This window comes from Lissotriton vulgaris, chromosome 4_1, assembly GCF_964263255.1.
Source record: "Lissotriton vulgaris chromosome 4_1, aLisVul1.2, whole genome shotgun sequence".
NCBI lineage: Eukaryota > Metazoa > Chordata > Amphibia > Caudata > Salamandridae > Lissotriton > Lissotriton vulgaris.
In genome coordinates, this window is record NC_141691.1 from 499,123,447 (window position 1) to 499,136,405 (window position 12,959).

Genomic DNA, 12,959 nt, shown 5'->3' on the forward strand with positions numbered 1-12,959 from the left:
TTCAATCTTGAAAGCATCACTGATTATGACATGTGTATATAATGTGCATTTACTGTACCAGTGATGTTTAGTAACTGATAAATGTGTCATAAAGAATGAGAACCATAGAGTGCTAACAAATGTTAATTACTTTTCAGTTGCACCAAAGACAAATCAGAAACTAAGCCACTCAGCATCAGAAGGCGCCTTTGTATGAACTTAGAGGTACTTACTTTTTCAATGGGAGGAAGGGAGTTTAAATAGCTTATCAGTGGTCACTAAAATGTTGCATTACAGTTCCAGGAAAGTCAATTTCATGAAAAAGACATAGAGAGTTGCTTACACGGAGATAATTATCCTAAAAATATATCCATTCTCCGTGGAATTTAGCTGCCGGATGTTTACGGCAATTTTTTTAAAGCTTTCATTTGTTTTAAGATATCTATTTCAATCATCAGCTGTCTGTTCCCCGCTCAGTGAGGAGGCATAGCGTGACAAAGACAGTAAACCTCTGCTTTCCCCTTTTCTAGTATTTGTCTCACTTTTCATACTGTGCGTGGTCAATAGTGTTTGTGGTGAAGGGGGCGTTGCTCTCGTTTGATCTAGAGGTAAGTGCTTTTTGACATCATACATGTCGTTTTATTTTTCTGAGATCTGCAAGTGGCATCAGAAAGGAGCCATCAGATGTATGAATTTGGGTCATTAAAGTACCAAATAAAGAAAATCATTTTTTTCCCATTTTGAACTTGTGTTGGTTATGCACACATCTGTCACCGTTCAAAAATGTAATTGAAAAGTTGAACCTTGAAGATTAAAGGTAGCGCCCCACAAATGGATACCTTGAAGTCTCGGAGTGGCACATGCAATCAATTGGTCGTGCACTATGCATATTGTGTTGAAAAAAGGTTTTTAACATTTTTCATCTAAACAACAGATAACCAGCGCAGCACATGCAAAGTAAACACTCATGACATTTTTTCCAGAAAACATTTTGAATAACACGCTTTGGCAATTTAGTGTAAAGTTTAAACTGTCTATGGTCCTGTTATTATTGGAAACGTGTACAATGTAATTTATTATATATACTGTAGACAGGAGTACAAATCATTCTATTGCAAAATGCTTGTGCCAAACAAACGTTGTTTTTATTTTCCATAGGAATAAGAACTCCAAATTGGACAAACTGTTTTACTTTCTTAGAGCCCTAGATTACAAAATGAGGAAAAACGTATGAATTTACATAGAAAATGACATTTAGAATTAATTACACGCTGCACTATCTCATGCATGGGACAGGAAACTCTTATGTTTAAATCCTAGTGATTATGCGGTTCTGTTCTCTGCCCAGACGGGGAAAAGAGACACGTTTTAGTGAGCTAATTGGAGATTTCATTACCAGCAAACCTGCAGCGTATTCACTTTAACACAGTCTGTTATTTCCTTGATTGAGGCAGCAGCAGTATCTATAAACCTGAGTTGGAAACTACTCATTATATAATTGAAATGTATCAGAGCGTGGCGGGACAAGCAGGTTTGATATGCATGGCAGTTCAGACTATATTTGATATTCTTTAGTCAACCTGAGGACATGGTTGGCTTCCCACAAAGCCAATATGAGGTGCGAGTTAATTACTTAAGAAGGTAAGGTGGGGGAGGATGTAGCGTGCAGATTTTGCAAATTAATTACGGTTTCTGATCCTGCTTAGTTTCTTCATCTGCGCTGTCCATTCCTTCAGACATTTCATCACTGCTGTTAAAATATTTCACCTTTTTCTCCACATTGGTGATCCGCTGTTTTAGCTTCAATTGGCCTGCATTGTACTCTGTCAGAAGACGAGCAAAGCGGGTGTGCAGCATGTCCAAATTAGTTTCCAGGCGTTCCAGTTTCTCTTCCACATTCTTCCCCTCTGTTCCTAGCTTTTCTTTTGACTCATCCAGGAGGCCCTCTTTGGTAAGAATCTCACGCCCTCGTGCCTCCAAGACCTTCTTTGCATCTGGATACTCAATTAAAGCTTCCATCAGATCATCTTTAGACAAGCAAAATAAATCAGAATATCCAATGCTTCTAATATTGGCTGTCCGCCTGTTACCCATTTTGCTACCTTCAATGTTCAGGATACTGATTTCACCAAAACAGCTCCCTGCAGTTAGTACTGCAAATTGAGTTACACCATCATCAGCCACCACAGCCAACTTACCTTCTTTGATAATGTACATTTCTTTGCCAATGTCACCCTTCCGGCATATGTAATCGCCAGGGCTGAAAACCTGGGGCCGGAGCTTCAGTACCAGTTCAACTAGAAGCCCCGCCTCGCAATCTTGAAAGATCCTCACCTTTTTTAATGTTTCCAGGTGAACATTGATGGCGATCTCTGCACGGAGCTTGTCTGGAAGGTTCTTGAGAACCTCCCGTTCATCCACTGTCTTTTTGTTTGTCCACAAGTAGTCAAACCATTTTATTACTTTCCCTTCCATGTCTTTGCTTACCTTGCGGAACTGCATGTAGTGTTTTATTGCATCAATTTTTGCCTGGAACTCCGCCCTGTTAGCATTCATGTTGGATATCATGGATCCCACGTTACCAACAATGGTAGCAAAGATGAGAACACCAACCAGGAAATCAAAAATAACAAAGAGGTACTCTTCATCTATGACAGGAGCAGGGGTTTCTCCAATTGTGGTCAGGGTTAAAGTAGACCAGTACAAACAGTAGACATACTCCCTGGTGAGATACCCGTAATTAGGGTCAGTGACATTAGGATAAACCCATGTGTCACTCCCAAACCCGATTGACTTGGAGATAGCATAATAAATACAGGCATTCCAGTGAATGATAATGAGAATGTAGAGAACAAGGTTGAAGATCCTGAAGAGGTTGGGGTAACTAGTCCTAGTCTCAGTCCGATCAAAGCACTCAAACATGCGTGGAAAGTGAAGCAATCTGTTGAAACGTATTTCAGGGCGGTTGAGTCCTACTGCAAGATAAGCCAGATCTGTGGGTAGTATGGACACGACATCAAGCTTAAACTGCATCGTACGTATATAGTTGTCTCTGAGCTTCTTTACATCTTTAACAAGTAGACCCTGCTCGAGAAAACCTAAAAAAGAGAATATATTTTTACATTTGTGTTGGAAATCTCTTGCCATTTGTAATGAAATATATCAATTCTAATTTGAAATGCTCTACATACTTTATCCAACTTACAAAACGCATGTTGAAAAGATGAGAATTTAAGAATTATCTCAATTAGAAGTAAATATGCAAATATATAAGTTGCTGTATACTTAATCTGTAGGTTAAGAAGGAATTTGTTCATTTAGGCTAGGACAAAACTAGTCGATGGAGATCAATATGTCAAAAACATTGGTAAGAGACAACTTTAAACACTTACGGCTGCTTAGCAATTGTGGTCCTCTACAGTTACTACCTTTAAGCCTTGACATTTTTTTTTCCTACCCCAACAAATGTGAAAATCCTCTGATCTGAAGCCTTGTCTATATTGGTGGATAAATACTGCTCTGTTGCATAATGTGAGTTCCAGCAAGTCAGCATTTAGCAATTTAAATTTTACACATATGCAAGCGCACAGTACTCAGCAGCCTAAACATAATAGATCAGGCACAGCCAAGAGCAACGCAAACATTCGCATACGATGAACAGGAACAGCATTGGTAGTAGGAGTACATGTTTCACTTACTTGCAAAACAGTTAAAGCCTCCCTGCTCTTAGGAACACATATACATCTATCCCCAGTTCATACTAGGGGGATCGAGGACTGCTGGAAGCATCCTAACACCTCTGCTTACAGCCGGAGTGTAAGCCAGCCACCCTAAATGTCAACTAAGTTTCAGTGTGGAGTCTGCCACGTTAAGCAGCTGGGGGGACACCAGAGAATCCGTGTTCAGTAAGTCACTGTGACATAATGGAATTTAGGGTTTGGCGAGGGAGAAGAATTAACCAGTTGAAACTAAAATGAGGTTTCATCCATAAAAGATTATACATACAAAGTAATTAATCTGTGTATTAGTAAAATAATAGATACTGTTACTTTTGATTTGTAGACACCAACAAGAGCAGACGCATATTTTTAACACATATATATTTTGTTTTGGTACTAGCAGCAGTGTGGTTTTGGCAAGTGCAAGCTTTCTACGCAGACAGGCAAGTGTGTAGCATGCAAAACAGATGCAGCAGTCTCAGTCACACAGCAAATGCAGTCCAAGATTCTCCCACCCACAGACCAGACACAGAAAGCCTGTTAGAGGTACAGTATGGCAAGCTTCCTTGAAGTGTACAGCACTGACAGAAACAGGGCAAGACTGTACATATAGAAAACATCTACCAACCGAGATGCACACAGTCACAAATACATAGCACTAGCTGCCGCAAGAATGGCCTCACTTACAAAAAAAGATAGACTGGGATGCGGCCCAAGCAATGACCAGTGGCTGAGTTGAGCGCAAACATTCCATTCATCACCTCTTTTGTACTCTTCACTACCAATCAAAGAAGGACCTAGAGGGACGGCAGGTGCTTCCAAGGAAACATAAGAAGTAAAAATGGAGGTGGAGCATAATAATTTTGGCTTCATCCTTTTACGTTTTGCTGGACCAAATATATATTTACATTGGGCCTTATGTACCTATGTGGCACAATAATACAGATAAGATATGGTTTCACCAAAGGTATAGAAGTGCATTTATTGTGTGTAATGACATATATGTGTGTGCATGTTAACATTTGTCCAATTTCAGAGACATCAGTATTTCTGATATTAATCTTCTATAGGTTTAGATTGTAAGTTGGTGCGTTAAAATGCATCTTATGAAAACACAAGCAGATAATGGACGGAGCTCTGAAACTTTTCAGACTCTCACCCCCAGTCACAGATCCGTGTTGAATCAATCATCATTCTTTATCTCACTTTGCCACCTCCCTTTAGGACCAGCCTTATGGAAATCAGCCTTGATCCTGCTCCTCATGGGAACAGTCCAGCCTGAACTGCCAAGCCAGGGCTTTCCTGGACCAGAAACAATCATCCCAAGACTGGTTTCGGGGTAACACACCTCATCAGGCAGGCTAGCTTGAATCCAGAAGTGAAAGAGAGCAAGGGACCCACGTCTGGGCATACCCAGCCACCTAAAATGGCTAACCAATGGCTAATTTGACAGGCGTCGCCTGCCCCCTGCCTCCCTAGCCCTACCCAACACCCGCCCATTTACCTGTGACCGGTCCTCCGATTAGTCCAAGGCCCTTCCAGGCCCGAATCCTCTGCCTCAAGACTCTACCTCATCTCCTTTTGCTTTCTCTCTTTCTCTCTCTCTCTCTCACTCTCGCAATCTGCCTCTCTCTCATCTCTCGGTCAGCTTTTTCCCTTTTCTCACTTCTCAAACGTCTTTCTCCTCTCGCTCTATTTTTCACTTCAGCTCTTTTTGCCTATCATCCTGTTTCTGCATTTGTTTAAAATTCTTTGCAGCCCTTATTGCTTTAACTCTTTGCTGCTATTTTCTTTTTTGCTCAACCCCTTCTGTTTCGGCCAGTTTCTGATTTTGCTTTAGCTCTTTTGCAACAATTTTGCTCTTTTTCTCTTTCCCCTGGTTTCCTGTCTGTTTTGCTATTCTCATAAGCTTTTTTCTCCACTTTTGTTCGCTATTAGCTCCTCCACACCCTCCTACAACTTTCCTGCCTCCAGTTTCCCTGGATCCTTATCTGCTCTCCTGCATCTTTTTCCTGCTCTGCCGTGCAGCCCCGTCCTAAACCCTGCACTCTTCCCCTCTCGTAGGACCTACTCAATGGCACCAGTTGTGGAACCCTAGTGAGTAGATGCCTAGGCCCAGCCTCCCACTTACCTGGCACCGGTCGTCAGACTAGTCCATGGCCCTTTTTGACCCTGTTTCACTGCCTTGAGGCTCCATCTCATCTACGTTTGCTCTCTCACTCTTGCTTACTCTGACTCTCGCTCATCTCTTGGTCAGCTTTTTCCCTTTTCTTACTTCTCAAGCTACTTTCTTCTATCACTTAGGCAATTTTTCACTTCCGTTATTTCTGCGTTCATCTCATTTCTGCCTTTGATTAAATCTCTTTGTAGCCCTTTTTGCTTTAGCTTTTCACCCCGTTCTCTGCCATTTCCTCTTTTGCCCAACCCCCTCTGTTTCAGCCAGTTTCTGGTTTTGCTTTAGCTCTTTTCAGCCGTTTTGCTCTTTTTCTCTTTACCCCAGTTTCCTACTCTTTTCGTTTGCTCTCTAGATCTTCTCCTCTGTGCGCTTTCCCCCCCCACACACTTAAGTATTTTTTTCCTACCTCCCCATTTATTTATTTATTTATTAGTATTTTGTAAAGCGCCTAGTTACACTAGCAAGTGTGTCCCCACGCTGTAAATGCTAATAGAAGTTGTTTGTTGCTGACGCTTCTTTCGATTTTAGTTGCTGGGGAAGAGTATTGTTTTCAGGTCTTTCCTGAATTTAGTTTCTGACGGTTCGGTGCGCAGTTCCACTGGCAGTTTGTTCCATTTCTTGGCCGTTTGGACTCTGAACGATTTTCCGCCCATTTTGGCTGTCTGGACCCTCGGGACATGCACCTGTCCCGTCCCACATGATCTCAGTTGTCTGGTGGGTTCATACCATTTCAGTAGACCACGGAGATATCTTGGACCTTTGTCATGCAGAATGCGATGACCTGTACATAAGGCCTTAAAAGTCACCCGTTCCCTGATCGGGAGCCAGTGGAGGGTTTTCAGAGCTATTTTAGATGAGGCTCTCCTGGGTAGTTGTAGGATCAGACGGGCCGCTGCGTTCTGTATTCGTTGGAGTCTAGAAAGACTTTTTTCGTTGGCTCCAAGATACAGAACGTTCCCATAGTCCAGTCTAGATATTATTAGGCTATGGACTATGGTCTGGCGCACTGATACAGGCATAAGGCCGAGCGTTTTCCTGAGGACTCGTAGTATCCCAAAACAGGTTCCCGCCACCTGTTTGGTCTGGTGGTCGAGCGTGAGGTTTTTGTCTAGCCAGACCCCTAGATTCTTTACTAAATGGCTAGGTGTGGGCAGATCACCCAGCTCTTCCGGCCACCACGCTGAAGTCCATACTGATGGAGCTTTGCCTATGATCAATACCTCCGTTTTGTTGTCATTCAAACGTAGGCAATTGTCTGCCATCCAGAGTGCCACCTTCTGCATACAGGCTGCAAAGTTGGAGGCGCTTTGCTTCTCAGGTTGTGTTAGGGTTACAGTCAATTGTGTGTCGTCCGCATACGACACTGTCTCAACCCCAAACATCTCTATAATTTCTCCTACGGGGGCTACATAAAGATGGAAAAGAGTGGGGCTGAGACTGGAGCCCTGTGGCACTCCCTGATTGAGTTCTATTTCCTTAGACTTGAACTGTCCCTGGGCGACATTCCTTGCCTGCTCTCCTGCATCTTCTTCCTGCTCACCATGCTGCTATTGAGCCACCCCGAGACGCAACCACGGACCCTTCGGCTGCAACTCCTACAAGTTCACCTGCCTCCGGACCGGCACTACACCTACACCAACCAAGACGAGCAACAGCAGCAGCCACCTGAAATGCATCCTGCTCAACACCCGCTCCGTCCACAGGCACGCCATCGAGATCTGGAACCTGCTCGACACCACTGCCCCAGACGTCGCCTTCTTCACGGAAACATGGATGAACGCCTCCTCAGCGCCTGACATCACCATCGCCATCCCAGAGGGCTACAAGATCATCCGAAGGGACCGCATCAACCACACCGGAGGAGGCATCGCCATCGTCCACAGGAACACCATCCGCATCACGACCAACACCGATGACACCCTCGCAACCGCCAAGCGCCTGCACTTCCAAGTCCACATCAACCCCAAGACCACCCTCAGAGGCACCCTCATCTACAGACCCCCTGGACAACGCACACAATTCAGCGAAGACATCGCCGACTTCATCAGCCCACACGCCCTCTGCTCCGCTGACTACAACCTCCTAGGGGACCTCAACTTCCACCTGGAGAACAACAATGACCGCAACACCACCACCCTGCTGGACAACCTCGCCAACCTAGGACTCAAGCAACTGGTGACCACCCCCACCCACTACGCCGGACACACTCTCGACCGCGTCTTCTCATCCAGCAAGGACATCGCCTTCAGCCACGCCACCGGACTCCACTGGACGGACCACAGCTGCGTTCACTTCAGCTTCGCAAGGACCACGATCCACCAGCAACAGGCTGCACGCAGGAACTGGAACAAGATCACAGCCGACCAGCTCGCGTCCTCCCTGAGCATGAACCCTCCCACCAGCACGACGAACCCTAGCCAGGCGGCCACCAACCTCACGAAGTGGATCAGCGACTGCGCAGACGAGCTCGCCCCCCTGAGGACCCCGCCCAGCAGACCCGGTAGCAAGAAAGCCCCATGGTTCACCGACGAACTCAAGAGCTCCAAGAAGAACTGCCGAGCCCTCGAGAGAACCTGGCGCAGACACCCAACACCGGACAACATGACTGCCCTCAAGCTCGCCACCTGAAAACACCACCAACTCATCCGCGCCACCAAGAAAACTGCATTCAAGGAACGACTGGATAACAACGCCCACAACAGCAAGGAACTCTTCAACATCGTCAAAGAGCTCTCCAACCCCAACTCCGGAAACAACAACATCACCCCTTCGCAAGACCTCTGCAACTCCCTCGCCTCCTACTTCCACAACAAGATTGCGGACATACACAACAGCTTCAGCACTCAACCGACAATCACCACGACCGAACCACCGCCCCCCACCACCACCCTCCGCGCCTGGACTCCGATCAGCACCGAAGACACCGTCCGCACGATGAACTCCATCCACTCCGGATCTCCGACCGACCCCTGCCCTCACCACGTCTTCAACAAGGCCGACGCTATCATCGCACCCCACCTGCGGGACATCATGAACACCTCCTTCGACACTGCTACCTTCCCGGAGAGCTGGAAGCACGCCGAACTCAGCGCTCTACTCAAGAAGCCATCGGCTGACCCCACCGACCTCAAAAACTACCGCCCCATCTCGCTGCTCCCGTTTCCTGCAAAAGTCATCAAGAAGACCGTCAACAAGCAGCTGGCCGCCTTCCTCGGGACGAATGGATCCCTCGACCCCTCGCAGTCTGGCTTCCGGGCCAACCACAGCACCGAGACCGCCCTGATCGCAGTCACCGATGACATCCGAGCACTGCTCGACAACGGAGAAACAGCGGCCCTCATCCTCCTCGACCTCTCCGCGGCCTTCGACACTGTCTGCCATCGTACCCTAGTACAACGCTTCAGCAACGTCGGAGTCCAAGAGAAGGCACTGGAGTGAATCATCTCCTTCCTCGCCGGAAGGACACAGAGAGTCCGCCTCCCTCCGTTCAGATCAGATGCCACCGAAGTCATCTGCGGCGTCCCTCAAGGCTCCTCGCTCAGTCCAACCCTCTTCAACATCTACATGAGCCCCCTCGCAGACATCGCACGCCAGCACAACCTCAACATCATCTCCTATGCCGACGACACCCAGCTGATCCTCTCCCTTACCAACGACCCCGCCACCGCCAGAGCCAACCTTCACGAAGGGATGAAAGAGGTAGCCGAATGGATGAAGAACAGCCGCCTGAAACTGAACTCAGATAAGACGGAAGTCCTCATCCTGGGATCCTCACCCGCCGCCTGGGACGACTCCTCGTGGCCCCCCGCCCTAGGCAGCGCACCCAAACCAACAGACCACGCACGCAACCTGGGCTTCATCCTGGACTCCTCCCTCTCCATGACCAGACAAGTCAACGCCGTCTCCTCATCGTGCTTCAACATCCTGCGCATGCTTCGTAAGATCTTCCGGTGGATCCCCACCGAGACCAGGAAGACGGTCACCTAGGCCCTCGTCACCAGCCGTCTGGACTAAGGCAACACCCTCTACGCCGGAACCACCGCCAAACTCCAGAAGAGACTCCAGCGGATCCAGAACGCCTCAGCACGACTCATCCTGGACATCCCCCGTCGCAGCCACATCTCCGGACACCTGAGAGATCTGCACTGGCTCCCGGTCAACAAGAGAATCACCTTCCGTCTCCTCACCCACGCACACAAAGCCCTACACAGCCAAGGCCCAGGATACCTCAACAGCCGCCTCAACTTCTACGCTCCCAAACGCCAGCTTCGATCGACCAGCCTCGCCCTCGCCGCCGTCCCCCGCATCCGTAGAGCCACCACAGGGGGGCGGTCCTTCTCCTACCTCGCCGCCAAGACATGGAACTCCCTCCCCACCCACCTCTGCCTGACCCAGGACCACCTCGCCTTCAGGAAGCAACTCATGACCTGGTTGTTCGAGCAGTAGCAGACCCCCCCCCCCCCAGCGCCTTGAGACCCTCTGGGTAAGTAGTGCGCTATATAAATGCGATGATTGATTGATTGATTGATTGATTGATGCAGCTCCACTCACCACCCAGTACCCCTCCTAGGACCTACTTAGTACAGCTGCTGCATGTCCATGCGCAGCGGGCAGGCAGCTGGGATGCCAAAGGCGTGAAGACAAGCCTGTGTGCCCCCGCCCAGCACCATAAACTCTGGCCCAATGTCCCCCAGCGGAACACCATGGTACTGCTCTGCTCACTCTACCCGGGACACTTCTCCTCCCACTGGTGCCACACCACACACCACAGTGGGAGCCTTCACTTGCATGCACTTCTGCCTAACCGGAAGCTACCAACTTGCACCATCCATGCATACTCTAGTCCCCACAGCAGCTTTCTCACACAACACATCACTCAAGAGCAAACCAACACCCCAAACTTCATTCTCATGCATACTACTCAGCACCCACTCACTCAGCAGAAACACAATCGGAATCTGCAAATTGTTTAGCAACAATGCATAGACATCCTCTTCTTCAAGGTAAACTTGCTCTGCCCAACTTCGGCACCCAATATCACCATGGCAATCCCAAGAGGCTACGAGATTGTATGTTAGAATCACCATCAGAAGCCAGCAGGGGGACTCGCGCTCATCTACAAAGACTCCATCATCTGCTCAACAACCACAAAGAATGTCACTCTGTTCATGAATCATCTGCGCTTCAAATCTCCAAAAATGTCACCCTTTTCTTAACTCTTGTCCATTGACCACAGGGCACGTGAGCCACCATCACAAACCTCATCATGGACTTCATCACCCCTCACCATCAACTCCAAAGCCTTCACACACCTCGGGGACTTCAACCTCCACCTGGTAGACAAAACCAGCCCCTGCTCCTCAGCAATCAGAAAAAGCCTGAACCACATTGGACTAACCCAGCTCATTGCAGAACCCACCAACATCACTGGACCCATACTGGACCCAATCTTCACCACCTCCAACGACATCCAAATTAAATCCACCTCACCCCTTATATGGTCCAACCACTTCATCATCCAATTCCAAATCAACATACCATTGACCAAAGCAGCCACCAACATCTGTCTGCCCAGCTGAACCAAAATTTCAGCAGCAGACTAGCTCAATGCCCTCCACACAGTGGAGTGGTGTGGCTCACTGGTTAGAGGTGGCAGACCCGGAAGCAGAGGACGGCCCGGGACCAGGGTTCAATTCCCGACGCGGCAGGGTTGTGAACCAGGGTCAGCGGACTTGATAATTCTCGCCTCGGTGCCTACTCTAACCAGGGATCACACTCGGCAACTCTGGTCATTAGCTTGCCTCATCCTCACAACGGCCCCCCACAAACGCCGGGGATGCCTGGTTTCACCTTGGAGATACCCAGGAGGGAACATCTCACAGGGAAAGCCAGGACGGGTTCCCCAGCGGTCTATAGCGCCAGGACGCCTCCGGGTAGCAGTGCGCTTTACAAGACACACACATACAAGGCACACACACACACACACAGACCAACCCAACCCCGTGAAAAACATCAACAAGGACATTGACAAATTAAACAGCTGGATCAAGAACTGTGCAGACTCCCTCACACCCATCAACCTCAACAAACAGAGAAGATCCAATAAGCAAGCTAGCGGGTACACAAAGAACCTCCAAGACACCAAAAGACACCACTGCAAACAATTAGAGAGAAAGTGGAGAGCTAGACATAATAACACCGACAGAACCACCTTGAAAGCTGCACTCAGACGATCCCGTAACAACTTAGAGAAACCAAGAAAAGAGCACTAGCTGAACATATCCAAGGGAGCTCCTACAGCAGCAAAGAAATCTTCTCGATCATCAAAGACTTCACCACACCTACGGTCTCCATCTACAGCATCACCCCTTCTCCCAACACTGTGGCAATCAATACACCTTCTTCCACAGCAAGATCACAAACATCTACAACAACTTCATGCCCCAACCAGATCCCAGTGAACTCATCACCAACCTGTCCATCACCAATCAGGACAACCACCTGATCAGATGGAAGTCCTTCACAGAGGAGGAAACACCTGAAATCATACAGACAATCCCCTCCTGGGCCCCATTGGACCCGTGCCTCCACCACCTCTATAACCTTGGCACATCACCAATTAGTAGAGCTCTTACCCACATCATGAACACCTCCATCACCTCCTCCACCTTGCCAGATGCCTGGAAGCACTCAACGGTCTAAGCCCTCCTCAAGAAACCTTCAGCCTACCCCCACCAACTAGCCAACTTCTGACATATCTCCCTGCTTCCCTACCCAGCGAAATAACTCAAAAAGGCCATCAACAAACTACCCACAAGCAACCTTAAGCTCCACCACGTACTGGATAACACTCAGACAGGTTTCAGAAAGAACCACTGCACAGAAACAATACTGATTGCAGCCACCGATTTTATCAGGACCATCCTTGATTGAGGTGAAATAGCCACCCTCATCCTGCTTAACCTCTCCGTGGCTTTTGACACAGTCTCTCACAGCACACTCATCAGAATACTCTACTACAGTATCTATGGGCCAGTATGCAACTGGATCTGCTCCTGCTTTACAGGGAGAATCCAAAGAGTCAT

At 48.0% G+C, this 12,959-nt stretch overlaps 1 protein-coding gene across 1 annotated transcript in view; it reads right to left on the minus strand.

Moving 5' to 3' along the window:
• Window positions 1-1,110: 1,110 nt before the first annotated feature.
• Window positions 1,111-12,959, minus strand: part of CNGA2 (cyclic nucleotide gated channel subunit alpha 2) — a 342,867-nt gene continuing 331,018 nt past the window's right edge. Inside the window, exon 7 of the mRNA XM_086966797.1 lies at window positions 1,111-3,077. Coding sequence (XP_086822923.1) covers window positions 1,663-3,077 — 1,415 coding nt within the window. The 3' untranslated portion in view covers window positions 1,111-1,662. The remainder of the gene's footprint in view (window positions 3,078-12,959) is intronic.